Source organism: Geotrypetes seraphini, chromosome 2, assembly GCF_902459505.1.
Source record: "Geotrypetes seraphini chromosome 2, aGeoSer1.1, whole genome shotgun sequence".
NCBI classification, from domain to species: Eukaryota; Metazoa; Chordata; class Amphibia; order Gymnophiona; family Dermophiidae; genus Geotrypetes; species Geotrypetes seraphini.
In genome coordinates, this window is record NC_047085.1 from 15,201,956 (window position 1) to 15,221,274 (window position 19,319).

Genomic DNA, 19,319 nt, shown 5'->3' on the forward strand with positions numbered 1-19,319 from the left:
TCTGGCTCGATGCGTCCCGTGATGTATTTATACGTTTCGATCATATCTCCCCGTTCTCTTCTTTCCTCGAGTGAGTACAGTCGCAACTTCTGTAGTCTTTCTTCATATGGGAGTAATGTAATGTAATGTAATAACACTAATAAAAAGCCCGAGAGCTTGTCTGGACGGGCGTATGGTAACACGGGGCTGGGAGGCCCTTGTATCGCCCGCGAGGCAAGTTGGGGGGAGGGACAGTTGTAGGTGAGAGATAGGACGGTAACAGGGAGGGAGGGGTTTGCGCCAAAAGGCGTGTAAAGGATTGGGCCAGCAGGATGATTGACGGCGCGGGGGAGTTAATATAACTGGGACCTTGGAGGACTCGTTTTTTTCTAGGGTCCTCCAGGGCAGTTATTTCCCCCACCCGCCCACCCTTGTGTGGAGAGATATGGTCGCTCGTGAGGGCGGGTCTCCCGAGCTACTGGGTGCTGGGGCTCATCCGGCGATGAGCGTCGGGCTGGCTGGGAGCCGTGCCTTGGGGTCAGGTGGCCCGGGTTAAAGGGGCATGAGGTCATGCCACCCCTCAGGCTCTTGCTGTTGGTGGCGGGGTCGGGGGCAATAGGTTGATGTTTTCACAGGGTAGCTCAGGAGGAGCTTGCTGATGTTGTTCAATTGAGGTTCAGGGTGTTAATGATGTCAATATATGCAAAGGTGATTAATAAGGAGCTGCAGCTATGTTCCATAATACTATGTGTTGTTTTATTAGTTGGTTGGGTCAGGAGAAAGAGTGGTATGTGCACGGGTGGTAGCAGGGACTGTCCAGACTCCGCTGTTAACTTGCATTAGGTGACTCAAAATGAAATTTTGTAACGGTTAGTATCATTTCTGTGAGTCAATGTGTTGGATGTGGTTGGTTGGGGGGGGGGTTTTGCACAATGAACCCAAGAGCATTTACCAACTGGGTATATAAGACTCTCCTAGCCGATCCTGCCTCCTGGGGTCTGAAGGCATCAACTGAAGATGAAGACGTTCCTGCTCTCTCTGCTGGCGGCAGCGCTGTGTCTGCACCTCGGTAAGTGAGACACAAGAACTGGAATATCACGTCCCCCGTTACCTTTGAGCCTGATAGAGCCTTTTTTCCTTTAAAGAATTATCTTTAATAGTTGCATTATTTTATTACAGTTGTATTTATTAATTGCCTTTATAAAGATATTCACCTAAGGCGGTGTACAGCAAGCAGCTCGTGAAATAGAGAACTTACCCTCTAGTTTCAAGTTTATTAGGTTTTTCTATACCGCCTGTCAAGATTATCTAAGTGGTTTTACAATCAGGTACTCAAGTATTTGAGGGAAAATATGCAAGGCATTAAACGTGTGAAAATAAAAGTTTTTAGGATGCCTCTTAGCACATCCTAAGAGTCTTTTAGAATGTTAATGTGCTACTAAATTATTAAAATAGTTCGTGATCAGCTCTGTTGCTGATGGCATTTTTGTGTGCTGCTTAATAGACATCTACAGCGGTACCGTATTTTTTGGTCTATAAGACGCACCTGTCCATAAGACGCACCCCCCTGTAGAGGAGAAAAAAACCAAAGAAAAAAGTTTTCTCCTCTTCAGAGGGGTGCGTCTGGTGTGTCTGGTGCTAAGCAGCTTGAAGCAGCCCGCTCGCAGCCCACAGCCACCCGCCTGCAGCCACCTACACCCGATGCAGCCAGCCCACAGCCAGAATCTGCCCGCACCTGAAGCCACCCGCAGCGAAGGAGCCCGCCCAATGCTGCCCGCGCGTGAAGCCTCCTGCCTGCAGCCCAGTCAAGCCGTCGCAGTAAAGGAGCCCACTTGACGCTGCCCGCACGTGAAGCCTCCCATCTGCAGCCCAGTCAAGCCGTCGCAGTAAAGGAACCCACTTGACGCTGCCCGCACGTGAAGCCTCCCATCTGCAGCCCAGTCAAGCCGTCGCAGTGAAGGAGCCTGCCCGACGACGCCCACACCCGAAGCCGCCCTGGTACCTTTTTAAAGTTGCGGTGCTCTCCTTGGTTGTTTTTGGAAGCAGTGCAGAGCGGCGCGACGCAGGAGCGCGACCTTTGCCCTTCTTGTTGGGTCCCGTGCCGCTCAGTGATTGGCTGAAGTCAGTTCTCAATGAAAACTGACCTCAGCCAATCACTGAGCGGCGCGCGACCCGGCAGGAAGCGCAAAGGTCATGCTCCTGCGTCAAGACACTCTGCTCTGCTTCCAAAGACAGCCGTCCAGCAGGAGAGCACCGCAACTTTTAAAAGGGGGGGAGGGGAAGGTGTATTCGCTCCATAAGATGCACCCACAAAAAGTGCACCTTATGGAGCGAAAAATACGGTAATCAGATTACAAAATAAAAATATTGCATTATGAGACAAACCCCCTCTTTTACTAAGGTGCGCTAGGCTTTCTAGTGTGCGCTAATCACACGCTTACACGTGCATGTTATCCTATGGACACGTTAGCGGTTAGCGCACGCTAAAACGCTCAGCGCACCTTTGGAAAAGAGGGCCAAAGAGTGATATTTTTCAAGGCATTTCTAAAATCAATAGATTGAGAATCTGCAGGTTCAGAGGAATCCTATTCGCAGCAGAGCAATCGTACGCTCACAGCTGGCAGAGAGGTGAACACAGGGACAGGCAAATTAACCCCGGTCCTTTTGCAAAACCGCAGCGCGGTTTGCTGCGCTGGCCGCGGCGGTGACAGCTCCGACGTTCGTAGAATTCCTACACGCGTCGGAGCCGTTACTGCCACCGCCGGCGCTAAAAACCGCTACGGTTTTCTAAAAGCAGGGTAAATCCTGGAAATAGCAATAAAACTCGGTCGTACTGCAAGTATAACCGAAAGTTTAACGAGGCTGCCTGGACAGAAGTTGAACGTTGTGACTTAGGCCGTGTAAAACCAGGTCTAAGTGGCAAAAAAGTATCCAAAGTGACCACATAAGCACCGCAGACACAAAGTACAGACCCCCACACACTGCCCCCCCAACACCATAAAAATCGGAATTAAAACCTGGCATAGCAAAGCCTAGTACTGTAGATCAGAGGTGGCTTAAGTAGTGTGGGGGGTGGTTTAGTGAACCATAGCAAGGAGGACCCAGGCCCATAAACCACTCTAACCACTGCATTTATGGTGGAACATGTGCGCCCCCCCCCCCCCCAAACCTCCTCAAACCCTATTGTACTGCATACAGGTACCACCTGCAGCTGTGAGGACTATTGGGGTTGTAGACAGGTGAGTCCAGTAGATTTTGGGGGGGATCACCATGACCTATAAGGGAGTTGTGGTGAGATGTTTATGTGGCACCCTTTTTGTGAAGTTCGCAGCAGTGCCCTGTAAGGCACACCACTGCTGTGTTGCCATGTCTGGGTGTCCAGTCTGTCGCTTTGCTGGCCCCTCCCACGTCCAAAAGGTCTTGTTCTAGCTGTTTCTGACTTGGAGAAAATTTTGGGACGAGAACAGGTTATAAAGACAGGCAACTTAGCGGTCTGGGCAATCAAACGGCTGGATGTACAGTTAGACGATTCTCGAAAAAAAAAAAATATATATATATATATATATTTTGGACGTATTTTTCGAGAATGGACTTTAGGCACTGCCGATTTTGGACGACTAGTGACTTAGGCCCAAAACAGACTTAGATGTTTCTTTTGATTATGCCCCTCCACAAGGTTTACATTCAGGGACTCAAGCATTTTGCCCCATCTCTCCTGGTGGGCAATGGGGGGATTAAGGGACTTGCCCAGGGTCACAAGGAGGTGAATAGAACATTCACATAATAAATTTTGGGAGTGTATGGCGCAGGGGGTTAGAGATACATCCACAGCACCCTGAGGCTGTATCGCTGCTCCTTGTGACCCTGGGCAGGTCTCTTAATCCCCTCATTGCCTCAGGTACACTAGATAGACTGTGAGCCCCCCAGGACAAACAGGGAAAATACTTGAAGGACCTGTATGTAAAACTGCTTTGAGTGTGGTTATACAAGTCCCAGCCCCTTTCCCTGATGTCAAGTGCCTGGCAGAAACCCAAAGAGCAGCAACATTTTAGAACTGAGACTGTGATGTCATAATGCCTCATTCCACCAATGCCTAAGAGCCAACCTCAGCAGTGATGTCACAATGGCTGGATTGTCTAGTACTTAGCTCAGTTTTACTACATTATGATTTCTAGAGTGGCGCAGTGGTTAGAGCTACAACCTCAGCACCCTGAGGTTGTGGGTTCAAATCCCATGCTACTTGTGACCTTGGGCAAGTCACTTAATCCCCCATTGCCCCAGGTTCATTAGATAGACTGTGAGCCCCCCAGGACAATCAGGGAAAATGCTTGAAGGACCTGTATGTAAAACTGCTTTGAGTGTGGTTATACAAGTCCCAGCCCCTTTCCCTGATGTCAAGTGCCTGGCAGAAACCCAAAGAGTAAGCAACATTCTAGAACTGAGACTGTGATGTCATAATGCCTCATTCCACCAATGCCTAAGAGCCAACCTCAGCAGTGATGTCACAGTGGCTTCCCTTCTGATATTGGAGGAGAATGTGGCACAGTGCTTAGAGCTTCAGCCTCAGCACCCTGAGGCTGTGGGTTCAAATCCCTCACTGCCCTTGTGATGCTGGGCAAGCCACTTAATCCCCTCATTGCCCCAGGTACACTAGATAGAATTTGAGCCGACTGGGATAGACAGGGAAATATGATAAAGTGCCTGAATGTAAAACCACTTAGAATATAAGTAATAAAGTTACATAAATAAATATTGTGCTCATGACGTCAACAAAATAGAAATAATAGAGAACACTTCCACAATGGTCAGATGCACCCTGTCTGATGGTGTATTGAAAAGCAAAGTGCAGAGTGAGATTACAGTTCCCAACGGAGGAAAAGGCCTCAGACAAGGGCCCTCCCACCTCCACAATGGTGGAATAACGGTGGTTGAGCGTCAACCTCACTGGCTAAAAAAACACTGCACTGCTTAAAAGTATAATCAAAAAAATGTATATACTGTGTGATAGATGAAAATATCAACTTATCTTAGTTGATCGGTACACCGACGGTGGCCAGCGTTTCACTCTTCAGCTACCTCAGGGTGTAACATCTCCGATCAAAACTTTAAATCGGACCCTCAATGCACTTTGCTTTTCAATACACCATCAGACAGTCTTTTCACCTTTTCCGAGTCTTTTTGGCTTTTACCTGCTTCCTGAAGTAGAGGCAGTTACGGCTTCGGCACAGACCCTCTGGGTGGGAGTTTCAGCAGATAAAACGGATAACAACAACAGTTCTCTATCATCTATCCTCGATACTACAGCTATCACAACTCTAATTCATTCACTTGTCATCTCTCACCTTGATTATTGTAATTCTCTTTACAATGGACTCCCTCAAAAAGAACTACGGCGACTCCAACTCATACAAAATACAGCCATCAAACTTATTTACAAATTGGGAAAATATGACCATGTTACACCTCTCCTGAAAGAAGCTCATTGGTTACCTATAACCCATCGTGTCACATATAAAACAATTATGCAAGTCTTCAAAATCAGATTCTCCCGTCAACCATCTTTTCTAGATAAACTTCTAACATAGTAGATGACGGCAGATAAAGACCCGAATGGTCCATCCAGTCTGCCCAACCTGATTCAATTTAAAAAAATTTTTTTTTTTTTTTTTTTTTTTTCTTCTTCTTAGCTATTTCTGGGCGAGAATCCAAAGCTTTACCCGGTACTGTGCTTGGGTTCCAACTGCCGAAATCTCTGTTAAGACTTACTCCAGCCCATCTACACCCTCCCAGCCATTGAAGCCCTCCCCTGCCCATCCTCCTCCAAACGGCCATACATAGACGCAGACCGTACAAGTCTGCCCAGTAACTGGCCTAGTTCAATCTTTAATATTATTTTCTGATTCTAAATCTTCTGTGTTCATCCCATGCTTCTTTGAACTCAGTCACAGTTTTACTCTCCACCACCTCTCTCGGGAGCGCATTCCAGGCATCCACCACCCTCTCCGTAAAGTAGAATTTCCTAACATTGCCCCTGAATCTACCACCCCTCAACCTCAAATTATGTCCTCTGGTTTTACCATTTTCCTTTCTCTGGAAAAGATTTTGTTCTACGTTAATACCCTTTAAGTATTTGAACGTCTGAATCATATCTCCCCTGCCTCTCCTTTCCTCTAGGGTATACATATTCAGGGCTTCCAGTCTCTCCTCATACGTCTTCTGGCGCAAGCCTCCTATCATTTTCGTCGCCCTCCTCTGGACCGCTTCAAGTCTTCTTACGTCTTTCGCCAGATACGGTCTCCAAAACTGAACACAATACTCCAAGTGGGGCCTCCCCAATGACCTGTACAGGGGCATCAACACCTTCTTCCTTCTACTGACTATGCCTCTCTTTATACAGCCCAGAATCCTTCTGGCAGCAGCCACTGCCTTGTCACACTGTTTTTTCGCCTTTAGATCTTCGGACACTATCACCCCAAGGTCCCTCTCCCCGTCCGTGCATATCAGCTTCTCTCCTCCCAGCATATACGGTTCCTTCCGATTATTAATCCCCAAATGCATTACTCTGCATTTCTTTGCATTGAATTTTAGTTGCCAGGCATTAGACCATTCCTCTAACTTTTGCAGATCCTTTTTCATATTTTCCACTCCCTCTTCGGTGTCTACTCTGTTACAAATCTTGGTATCATCTGCAAAAAGACACACTTTTCCTTCTAACCCTTCAGCAATGTCACTCACAAACATATTGAACAGGATTGGCCCCAGCACCGAACCCTGAGGGACTCCACTAGTCACCTTTCCTTCCTTCGAGCGACTTCCATTAACCACCACCCTCTGGCGTCTGTCCGACAGCCAGTTTCTGACCCAGTTCACCACTTTGGGTCCTAACTTCAGCCCTTCAAGTTTGTTCAACAGCCTCCTATGAGGAACTGTATCAAAGGCTAATCCCCTACTGTTCATCTCGGACCCTTAGATCAGCCGATCAAAACCTACTATCTATTCCCACAATCAAAGATTTCTTTTATACGAGAAAGACCAACTTTTCGGTAGTCGCTCCCACCCTATGGAACTCATTGCCATCTCATTCGTCAGGAGACATCACTTGATAAATTTAAGGCTAAATTAAAAACTTTCTTATTCCAAGACGCTTTCTCCTATTCCCAAATATAACTTATTCTTCAACACCTCAACCGCTTTTAAGAAGCGATCCCATTCCTTATGTTTCATCCTTCCCTTTTCAAAAAAATTTTTTTTTTTTGAATAATGTATTTTTTTCCCCTTCTATTTTATTATACCCCGCCCTCACTTTCCAGTATGTCTAGTTAAAGTTTAAATGTCCACAATCCCCTTTTCTTTTTTTTTCCTTTTCAATTATATTATTTATTGTACTATTTTTAACTTGTAAACCGGCTAGATACTCGTTGATGGTCGGTATAGAAAAAATTTAATAAACTTGAAACTTATATCCAGCACATCACTTCTGTTCAAAAAATTACCTGCGCTAGAGATATGGGCACTACAAGTGAGAGCATAAGTATAGCCTTACTGGGTCAGACTATTGGTCCATCAAGTCCAGTAGCCCGTTCTCACAGGGGCCAATCCAGGTCCCTAGTACCTGGCCAAAACCCAAAGAGTAGCAACATTCCAGAACTGAGATTGTGATGTCATAATGCCTCATTCCACCAATGCCTAAGAGCCAACCTCATCAGTGATGTCACAATTTCTTGATTGTCCTATACTTGGCTCATATAAGAGCATAAGAACAGCCATACTAGATCTGACCAAAGGCCCACCAAGCCCAGCAGCCCGTTCTCATGGTGGCCAATCCAGGTCACTAATACCTGGCCAAAACCCAACGAGTAGCAATATTCCATGCTACCGATTCAGTATACGTTACTGCTGAAACTATTAAAAAAGAAAATAAATGAAATACTGTCCACTGTCATCTGCACATCAGAGGTTTTATGGGCTTTGAAAGCTAACGTCGCAGGCCCTGCCCCGATGCCTGGTACCTTAGACACTGCTTACAAAGTGAAATGGTGGCGTTTCTGCTGTGGAAGCGGTGGAGGAGGGGGGGTTGTGGTTTACAAATGTGTCTGCAGAAGCTGATGTGTGATTAGAGTGTGTTTTTTTGTGGGGGTTGGGGAGGTTCATCCTTGCAGGATTTCATCTTCAAACTGATCGCCCGTTAACAGAATTTCTTTGCAGAATCACAGATGAGAGGCATAATAGATTTAATATGATCCAAATTTATTCCTAAGATTGATAGAACATTTTGGAATATTTTGCATTGTATTCAATAATGCTTCTCCTAGGACAAGCAGGATGAGTCAGCCACATATGGGTGTTGTCCCAACAGCTCCCAATTTGCGGATAAGCTCTCCAATAGCTCAGAGAGATTTTTTTTTTTTTTTTTTTCTGAGCACGTGCAGTGCCCGGGCCCCACTGGGCATGCCCGAGCCCTACCCATTTCCTCCTGCTTCCCCCTAATCCCCAGTCTTTAGTTTCCGCCCGTTCCCATCGGTCGGATTTTCTACAGCTCTCCATCTAATCACAGTCCAAAGTATTTATGGCGGAAGCTATCCTCCTGGTCTAATGTAATAAAGTCAGTTTACCATTATAGGCAATGAGACTGTGGTATTGCAAGGGTGGTATATCAGTGGTATAGCGAGGGTGGTATATCAAAAGTATATCAGTGGTATAGCGAAGGTGAGAAGTGCCCCCACCCTTGCCCTCTTCTTCGCCCCCCTTCCTTCCTGTCCCCTCCCCCATCGTGCATGTATCCCTTTCCCTTCCCTTCCCTCGTACCTTTTTAATTGTCTAGGAGGAAGCAATGTCACAAACTTGCTGCCCACGTCGCATCGGCCATCCCTGTGATGTCACTTCCTAGACGCGGGGCCCGGAAGTGACATCAGAGAGAGGCGACGCTGATGTGAGCAGCAAGTTTGCAATGCTGCTCAAGCAGGCACGAGGGGAGGGGAGGGGCATACGCGCACTTCAGGGGAAGGAGTGGGCGGGGGGGGGGGTGCGGAGGGGAGAACGGGTGCCAGCACCCCTACCAAGACTGCGCCCATGGCAGACCCCCCCCCTGCTCCCTCTTACTATGCCACTGGCTACAATAACTTGATTTGTTGAAAAATAGCCTGACGTAACAGTAGCCCACATCGATCACTTTCCCTCTGAGTCTTCTCAGTGCAGGTGATCGAGGCAGACAGCGTGCCAGACTTTAAGAATAAATGGGATACCCATGTGGGATCCCTACGAGGGTCAAGATAAGGAGATTGGGTCATTAGGGCATAGACAGGGGGTGGGTAAGCAGAGTGGGCAGACTTGATGGGCTGTAGCCCTTTTCTGCCGTCATCTTCTATGTTTCTATGTTTCTATGATGGGTCATTTGGCCTTTATCTGCCATCATGTTTCTATAATGAGAAAGTTCTATGACATCACAATGCAGGTGTAAAGAGCCTTAGCCTATAGGAAGAGGAGATGCAAATGTTAAGAGCCTTAGCCAATAGGGAGAGGAGGAGAGAGTGGCTGCTGCAGACACCAGAAAGTATTTTTTCACAGAGAGAGTGGTTGATCATTGGAACAAGCTTCCAGTGCAGGTGATCGAGGCAGACAGCGTGCCAGACTTTAAGAATAAATGGGATCCCCATGTGGGATCCCTACGAGGGTCAAGATAAGGAAATTGGGTCATTAGGGCATAGACAGGGGGTGGGTAAGCAGAGTGGGCAGACTTGATGGGCTGGAGCCATTTTCTGCCGTCGTCTTCTATGTTTCTATATTTAGGAATCTATAGTTCTGCCTTTTCACATTCTTATTTCTCCATCTGATTATGAATTCTTCAGTTCTCTCAAATAAGCCATTCAGAAAACTGAGCTGGAAAGGCTGGGACATTTCATCCAGCTAAAGAGAGATTTTTATTCTGTTTTCTATCTTTTTTTTTTTCTCACACAACATCAGAACTAATTTTCTAACTCAGACTAATCCATGTGTACTTTATTTCTCTGCCATGCAATTTGCTTTCTATCTTACTACACACTTCCTTTGGCTTAACCTTCTTGTGTGTCTCTAATAGAGAATGACACGGGGACAAATTTTTCTCTGTCCCCACAGGAACTCAATTTTCCTGTCCCGCTCCTGCGAGTTTTGTCACTGTCCCTGTCCTATTCCTTTAAGCTCAGCCTTAGCCGCTCAAGCCTGAGCTCTAGAATGTTGCTACTTAGGATTTTAAAGTATTTGAGGCTTGTGCAGATGAGGACGGAGCTTAGGCATTGGTGGAATGAGGCATTATGACATCACAATCTCAGCTCTAGAATGTTGCTACTTAGATTTTAAAGTATTTGAGGCTTGAGCAGATGAGGACGGAGCTTAGGCATTGGTGGAATGAGGCATTATGTCATCACAATCTGAGCTCTAGAATGTTGCTACTTAGGATTTGAAAGTGTTTGAGGCTTGTGCAAATGAGGACGGAGCTTAGGCATTGGTGGAATGAGGCATTATGACATCAGAATCTGAGCTCTAGAATGTTGCTACTTAGGATTTGAAAGTGTTTGAGGCTTGTGCAAATGAGGACGGAGCTTAGGCATTGGTGGAATGAGGCATTATGACATCAGAATCTGAGCTCTAGAATGTTGCTACTTAGGATTTGAAAGTGTTTGAGGCTTGTGCAGACGAGGACGGAGCTTAGGCATTGGTGGAATGAGGAATTATGACATCATAATCTCAGCTCTAGAATGTTGCTACTTAGGATTTTAAAGCATTTGAGGCTTGTGCAGATGAGGACGGGGCTTGCAGGAATGAGGCAGAGACAGGAAAAGAACTCATGGGGATGGGATGGAAAAATGAGTTCCTGCGAGGCTGGGGATAAATTTGTCCCCTTGTCATTCTCTATTATTACAGGTATAGTGTTATTACACACCCCCTCCCCCCACACTCCTTTTAACAAAACCATGGAAGCAGTTTTTAGTGCAGGCACGTTGAATACTCTGCAGTGTTCCCGACCCGAACTCTATGAGCGTTGGTAGCAGCACACAGCATTCAGCGCATCAGCCAATGCTAAAAACTGCTTTCACGGTTTTGTAAAAGGGGAGGGGTTGGGGTTAGTTTGCTAGTTGCTTACAATGAGTGTTGGGTTTGAAAATTCATGAGAGCACTCAAAATGTGGCTGTCCATGCTGTTTTCTCTTTCCCCTTTCCTGTTTTACTACTCCGCTACCTCACTCAGAGAACAGTTAAGCTCTGGGGCGTGTTGCCAGAGGTTGTGGTAAAAGCGGATAGCGTAGCTGGTTTTAAGAAAGATTTGGACAAATTCCTGGAGGAAAAGTCCATAGTCATGGGGGAAGCCTCTGCTTGCCTTGGTTCGGCAGCATGGAATGTTGCTACTCCTTGGGTTTTTGCCAGGTACTAGTGACCTGGATTGGCCACCAGAACGTGGTTCTGGGCTTGATGGACCATTGGTCTGACCCAGTAAGGCTATTCTTATGTTCACAGCTTTAGTGATGATCGCTGTTACCAATCTGATGCACAAAATGGCCCACCACGTGTTTTTCCCCTCCATTGTACATTTTCTGATCCAGCCCCTTATACCTAGGAGCAGGAGGCATGCTCAGTCCCTCCTCCAAAGACACCAAGTCTACAATGCTGGGCCTTCCCTTCCCGGTTCATCATGTGATACACGAAAAGAAGCCTAAGGAAGTCCCTGATTGGCTCAGATGCCTCAGACCCCTCCCAAGGCGTATTAGGCATCTGAGCCAATCAGGAACTTCCTTAGGCTCCTTTCTCTGTATCCCGGATACAAGGGGGAAGAGCCTAAGGCCCTGATTGGCTTGACTGAGTTGATCAGGGTCTTAGGCTCCTCTCCCTTGTATCCGGGATACAGAGGAAGGAACCTTAGGAAGTCCCTGATTGACTCAGACAGCTATGTCTGAGGGGAGGGGCCTGAGGTAACTGAGCCAATCAGGGCCTTAGGCCCCTCCTTCTGCATCACATGATGCACAGGGAGGGGAAGGCCCAGTATTGTAGACTTGGCATCCTCAGAGGAGGGACTGAGCACCCCTCCTGCTCCCAACTTAAAAGGTACAAAGGGGGGGAGGATTGAGGGGGCCTCCGGTGGCAGGAGGGAGTGGGAATCCCGCCTGCCTTTTTTGGGGGGCGGGAGGATAGGGGATGATTGGAGGAGGGGGAGCAATTGGCACGAGGGGCCTTCGTGACAGGAGGGAGTGGGTATCCCTCCTGCCCTTTTTTAGGGGGGTAGGGGATGATTGGTGGGAGCCGATTGGCACGGGGGGGGCTATGTGGCAGGAGGGAGAGAGCATCCCTCCTGCAGTTTTGCCATGGGGGTGTCATCGGGATGGCAGGAGGGGGGGCGATTGGCTCGGGAGTAGGCGTCCCTCTTGCCATTATGCCACAGAGGGTGGGGGTCAGTTGGGATGGCAGGAGGGACATCCTTCCTGCCATTTTGGAGGGGTTTGGGGGGACGGTAGTTCGGGGGTGCCTGGCGCGGGGGGGGGGGGGGGCTCTTTTCTTTTTTTTAATGGGACAGATTGTGCATGTGTAATACACACACATCTGTGCCATTAACAAAAAATAAAACCCATTACAGCAGTGACAGGAGGCTGCTTCCCCTGTCACTGCTGTTAGGGTTCTGCGCATGAGTCAATTGTTCACTGAGTGATGGATCGGTCACGTTTGCATGCAAATGATTTGCACCTCCATACAAATCATATGCATGCAAACTTGATAGCACATCGATCGCTGCTGGAGAATTGGCCAATAGCAATTGAGCAGTATCTTTAGTGCATCTGGCCCTTATTCCCCCATTGCCTCATATACATTAGATCAGGGGTAGGGAACTCCGGTCCTCGAGAGCCGTATTCCAGTCGGGTTTTCAGGATTTCCCCCAATGAATATGCATTGAAAGCAGTGCCTGCAAATAGATCTCATGCATATTCATTGGAGAAATCCCGAAAACCCGACTGGAATACGGCTCTCGAGGAGCGGAGTTCCCTACCCCTGCATTAGATAGATTGTGAGCTCACTGGAACTGACAGGGAAAATGCTTGAGTCCCTGTATATAAACCTCTTTGAATGCAGCTGTGAAACTCCAAAAAGGCAGTGTACAGGTCCCTCTCCCTTATGTTTTTTTCCCTGTCAGCTCTGGCCCATACCAAAGTGTAAGTAGAGCAATCATTGATTGAATCCTGATTCATGAAATTGTGTTCTATCAGCAAAGCAATATTACTGTCATTGTTAAGGATAGATAAAAAGAGTAAAATTCTAGACCAGACATGGGCAACTCTGGTCCTCGAGGGCCGGAATCCAATCGGGTTTTCAGGATTTCTCCAATGAATATGCATTGAAAGCAGGCCTGCAAATAGATCTCGTGCACGTTCATTGGGGAAATCCTGATAGCCCGATTGGATTCCGGCCCTCGAGGACCGGAGTTGCCCATGTCTGTTCTAGACAATATTCACTGTTTAAGAATGAGATTCATTCCTATCGTGTTAAGCACTGAATAAATCCATCTGGAGACACTACCGGAGGGGGGAGAAAAATGCAATGTATTCTCCAAACACCTGATAATAATTCTGCTTGAAAAATATCTAAACTTAGCAGGTGAAGGAAATATGGATTAGTCTTATTTAGTACAACAAGCCTGTGAACATAATTAAATGATTAAACTTCTGGGTTTTCTTACAGCTGACTCTCTGAAATGCCACACATGTGAGGTGGCAAGCAAAAGCAGTGATTGTACTAAAGAAAAAACTTGCTCATCAAGGGAAATGTTTTGTAAGAAGATTGTTGCTTCAGCATCTGGTAAGTTTCATTGGGTCCATTCTCCATGAATACTCTCAGGTGTAGTGATTTTACAAAGCTTCACATGAGGTTTAAAACATGTGGATCTATAGCCCACGTGTGGGTAGGAGCAGATTCTTAAAATCACTGATTCCCTTCTTCATGCTGAAGTGAAGGGCTGCTACTTCACCCCACCGGAGGCCCGATGTGATAATAACCCCCCCCCCCCGGCAAAAAAAAGTTAAAATAAAAACCATTTACATTGTATATTCCAAAGCAAATAACTTTTTATTCTAGTAATAAGTATTATAGCAGCATTTGTCAAATCAGAATTAAATCACTTTGGACATATACATTAGAGAGAAAAAACCCTCATACGAACAGTGCCGGCATCTGTAAGCATGGCGTAGTCACTCTAAAGAAACTGCCAGAGATTTTATACAGAAAGTATCTTTTTCTCAGATTCTTCCCCTGGCTGGGAATATGTATCACCCTATTGGATAAATCAAATGCCTATCCAACTCCCTCTCCTAGTCCACGCCTCCATTCTTCCCTGGAGGGCCCTGGACAGGCATAGCTTCTAGAACTTTCTTCTTCTTGAAGTTTCCATTCTTCACACGGGTACATCGGTATCAGTGCCTGAGCGCATTAGCCTGGCATCACTTTATCAGTTCTTAGGTTCCCGGATGGAGTGTTCTGCTGACTGGCATTGTCTTTACAGCACTGTTTGGTGTCCTTGATAAACTCTTCACAGCAAGAAATCTACACACTCACATGCCACACATTAGCATCTCAGCATCAGAACTGAAACCAGTTTGCACAAGCCCGTGACTAACAACTTCAGCAAAATGTAGGAATAGAAACATAGAAACATAGAAATAGACGGCAGATAAGGGCCCACGGCCCATCTAATCTGCCCACCTTAATGTCCCTCCCCTACCTTTGCCCTGTGAATAGGTTTCACAACCTATAAAAGTCTCCCACAGCATCCTATCATCCTATAACTTCCCCTCCCAACACACACTCATTTACATTGCTTCCTTGGCCCCCTAACAATACGGTTACGATATGGCTCAGATGTCACGCATCTGTCCTCTTTATTCTGGAGCCTTAAGGTAACTCTACGCAACAAGGCATCCCTCCCCCCCCCCCCCATTTTATGTTATTTTTGCCCAAAATAATAGAAACTCTCCACCACTTGATTTTGAAGAGTTTCATGTGTCACGAACAACAGTAAAAACAAAACTAAAATTTTTGACCTACATCCCCCTGTCATATATCTCCACTTCAGTAGGGGTAGAAGCCAGGACATTTTAGTCTCATTTCCTGCAATGATATGTATGTAAGCCCCCCTTCCTGTATGGGATGCTTTCCATCATCTTTCCCCCTACCTTTTGTAGTTGGCTAGTTGGCCGGCCGGAGGGACCCTTCCAGCCTCCGGCCAGCAAACCCACCTTCACCAAAATGGTGGGCCTTCCCCTTCCCAGTGCATCATGGCATGCACCGGGGAGGGGCCTAAGGCCCTGATTGGCCCAGACACCTAAGGCTCCTCCCATAGGAGGGGCCTTAGGCACCTGGGCCAACCGGAATCTTAGGCCTGACTCTCAGAGGGATGGGCCTTAGGCACCTGGGCCAATCAGGGCCTTAGCCCCCCCCCCTGTTTCTTCCCATGATACAATGGGAAGGCTCACCATTTTGGTGAAAATATGCCTGCAGGCTGGAGGCTGTAAGGGTCCCTCTAGCTGACCAACTAGAAAAGGTAGGGGGGTTCTGGCTGGGCTGGGGTTCAGGCAGCCTACCTTGGCAGGGGGGTTCAGGGTGTCCAGCAGGAAGGACTGGGCATCTATCCTGCCAGCGATGCTTGTGGAGGGGGGGAGGGGTCGGGGGATTGCAGCAGTTTCAAGCAGGAGGGATTGGGCATCCCTCCTGCTGGGGAAGGTTGCGGGGGATCATGGCAGGCTCGGGCAGGAAGGATTGGACATCCCTTCTGCCAGGGAAGGTTGCGGGGGATTAGGGCAGGAGGGATTGGGCATCCCTTCTGCTGGGTGAGGTTGTGGGGGATCACAGCTGGAGGGACTGGGCATCCTTCCTGCCGTGATCATTGCTGGGGAGGGTGGGGGAATGGTTCCAAGATTCTATAACTGGCACTTATGACAGATGCCGGTTAGAGAATCGTGGTTTTAGATGAAGGGCTGGTCCCTCCCATGCTTAAAAGGTCTTGTTTTGGGCGTTTGGGACTTGGGCGATTTTTTTTTTTTTCAAGAATAGGGCTTACAGGTAGACATAGTGGCGGTCTGGGAAATTAAATGCCTGAATGTACAGGTAGGACATTCTCGAAAAAAAACAAACACATTTTGGACGTTTTTATGAGAATGGATATTTCCCTGCTGCCTATTTTGGGCTTAAAGCCTTAGGCCAAAAAGGGACTTAGACTTTTTTTTATTATTATGCCTCTTCATGTGTTTTAGATTAACATGACTATTATTTCCATTGTTTTTAAACATGTTATAGCGCAAATAGACTCTTGACAAAGGTATTGATTCTGAAACACTGTCAGTGTCGAGTCTTCACTGTGCTACTACCAATAAAGCGTATTTTGAATTATATACCTGTGGCTGAATTATTGACATCTTTTATCTTCATGACATCTGAAGCTAAGCATGTCCAAGACTGAGCGGCTCCTCTTTCTTCCTAAACCCTCCACTCCTCTTCGTCTGTTCTCCATCTCTGTAAATAATACTGTCATCGTCCCAGTTTCCTCTGCCTGCAACCTTGGAGTCGTCTTCAATTCTGACCTCATTTTCTAAGTACTGTACTGTATATCCAACAAGCTGCTAAGACCTGTCGCTTCTGTCTCTTCAATATCACCAAAATTTGCCCCTTCCTCTCTGAGCACACTACCCGGACCCTTGTCCAAGCTCTCGTAACCTCACGCTTAGATGACTGCAATCTACTCCTAACTGGTATCCCTTAGTGTCGCCTCTCCCCCTTGCAATCTGTGCAAACCTCTGCTGCGCGACTCATCTTCTACCAACCTCGCTACGCTCATGTTACCCCTCTTCTTAAGACATTGCACCGGCTCCCTATCTGCCATCGCATACAGTTCAAGATCTTACGCTGACATACAAGTGGGTTCATTCTGCTGCCCCTCAATGTCTCTTCTCGCTTCTCTCTCCTTATACACCTCCCAGAGAACTCCGTTCCTCAGATCAGCCGCTTTTATCTGTACCCTTCTCCTCCATTGCCAATTCCAGACTTTGTTTCTTTCATCTAGCTGCCCCCTATGCCTGGAATAAATTACCCGAGTTTGTCCGCCAAGCTCCTTCCCTTACCTTGTTTAAAAGCAGACTGAAAACCCACCTTTCTGATATAGCCTTCAATCCATAACCCTACTCCCCACTGCCCACCACCCTAGCCAGCAGATTAACCGTTCCCCTTAAATGTATCCATGACATCCTGTTTGTCTGTCTTGGCTGTTTGGATTGTAAGCTCCTTCAAGCAGGGACTGTCTCCTCCGTGACTCTGTACACTGCTGCATACGTCTGGTTGACGCTATTGAAATAATTACTAGTAGCATTAGTAGGCCAAAACCAGAAGCCTCCACTTTCACTTTTGGCAGTGTCTCCAGTGCCGTTTCATCAAAGCGTCCCCTGAAGGAGGCGTCAACTAAACGCCGAAACTGGGATCCTCGTTGGGACCATTGCTTGCAATAAAGACTGATCATTGGTTGAAAAGACACCTCCCTTGCCTTTTCTTTCTTTGACTGAATGGACTTAAAGATGTCATCGCTTTTCATGCAGTACTTTTTTCTTTTCTGTGTAGGAGAAACCATTGTCTCTAAAGATTGTACATCAGATTGCTCAGAAGGGAAAGCACAAATCGCTGGGGTGCAAGCTTCTGTTTATTGCTGCCAGAGTGACCTGTGTAACGGAGCGATGAGTGTGAAGATCAGCTTCCTGGCCCTGGTCATCTCCGTAGGTTTCGTGGGCTCCCTGCTGCGAGCTGGACTCTAGCGTGGCCGTGGGAGGCGCCTCTCATTCTGCGCCTGGGACATAAACCTGTTACCCCTGAATATATTTCTGCAGTAAAAATTCAAACTTCTGCAATACTCTGCTTACTTACCATGTAACCCGCTCTGGGCTCCCTGGGGAGGACGAGATATAAATAGAATTAATTAAATAAATAAATACCGTCTTTTTAAAAATAACAAAACATCATATATTCACTCTCTATGAATAAAAATTGATTAAATGCTGTTTAAAAATGTTATTAGTCACAGGTGCAGGATTGTGTTGCGTGTTAATGGGTTAATGGGCTATCACACAGCTGGTCCCTCGCCCTCTCTCTTCTCCCTCTTTCCCCAGGACTAACCCCCCTTTCCTGTCTTCTCTCCCTCCACACCTCCCCGTTCCTGTCAGTTCTTAGGCTTCTTCCCCTCCTCCACATACATCGGGGGTGGCGGGGTCTAGCCCCGCTGCCCTCTTCCTGAGGCTTCGTATAGACCCAGCACTTCGGTCTCCTTCTGGTCCTAAAATCAAATTAAAAATTCTGCACGGGAGGGAAATAGTAGAATTGCACTGGGGTAACATCTGCTAAATATTCATTCACGAAGGGTCTTTTTTGAATGGTCCGCACAATCTCTGAATGTTTCTTCCTGGGTAATCTTAGCTGCCTGATTCCAGCTTGGATGTTTTATCTCTAATACATATATAGAAAACAAATAATAAATAATTCTCTGATCCATTTCACACCATCTCATACTGTATAACATTAAGCCAAAGGAAGCCTAATTTCTTATTTAGCTAAAACATGGCTGTATTTTCTAGTTTGCCTCCTGTCAGCATCTATTAAACTGTGACCTTTGCTTTCCACATGCCTCAGTGTGATTTTGGTTTTTTTCCTATTACTTTAAATGTTTAGTTATTCAGGACCTGGAATCTTTGGGCTACATTCACTAAGCAAACCAATCGGTTTGCGACCCCTTTGCGACCTGATTTTACTCCTGTCCGATTCACTTACCCCTCTGCCGATCCGATTCCGATCCGCACATGCAAATAAGGGGGATGGCAGGGACGGCAGGGACGCGATTCACAAAACAAATTTTGCGAAACGACTGGGCTGGTTGATCAACCCAAGAAGCGACTGTGGGGGACCAGTTGCAAACGTCCTTTCCGACTCTCCAGCTCCATTGCTGCCCTGCTCCCTGATGCCCTGACAATTAGCTATCTGCCCCGAATCTCTCCTGCCTGCCACCCTGAATTGCCGCCCTGCTCTGCCCCGAATCTCTCCTGCCTGCTGCCCCAAATCGCCACCCTGCTGTCCCCTGAACCTCTCCTGCCTGCCGCCCTGTTCCCCCGAATCTCACCTCCCTGCCGCCCTGAATTGCCGCCCTGCTCTGCCCCGAATCTCTCCTGCCTGCTGCCCCAAATCGCCACCCTGCTGTCCCCTGAACCTCTCCTGCCTGCCGCCCTGTTCCCCCGAATCTCACCTCCCTGCCGCCCTGAATTGCCACCCTGCTCTCCCCCGAATCTCTCCTGCACTTCCCCG

The 19,319-nt window shown here is 47.2% G+C and overlaps 1 protein-coding gene across 1 annotated transcript; it reads left to right on the plus strand.

Moving 5' to 3' along the window:
* The first annotated feature begins 942 nt into the window (after positions 1-942).
* On the plus strand, positions 943-18,645 carry LOC117355367 (lymphocyte antigen 6E-like). Its single transcript, XM_033933809.1, has 3 exons — positions 943-1,048; positions 13,677-13,793; positions 17,595-18,645. Exons 1-3 carry the CDS (start codon positions 997-999, stop codon positions 17,783-17,785), a joined length of 360 nt encoding a protein of 119 aa, XP_033789700.1. The 5' UTR covers positions 943-996; the 3' UTR covers positions 17,786-18,645.
* The last annotated feature ends 674 nt before the right edge of the window (positions 18,646-19,319 follow it).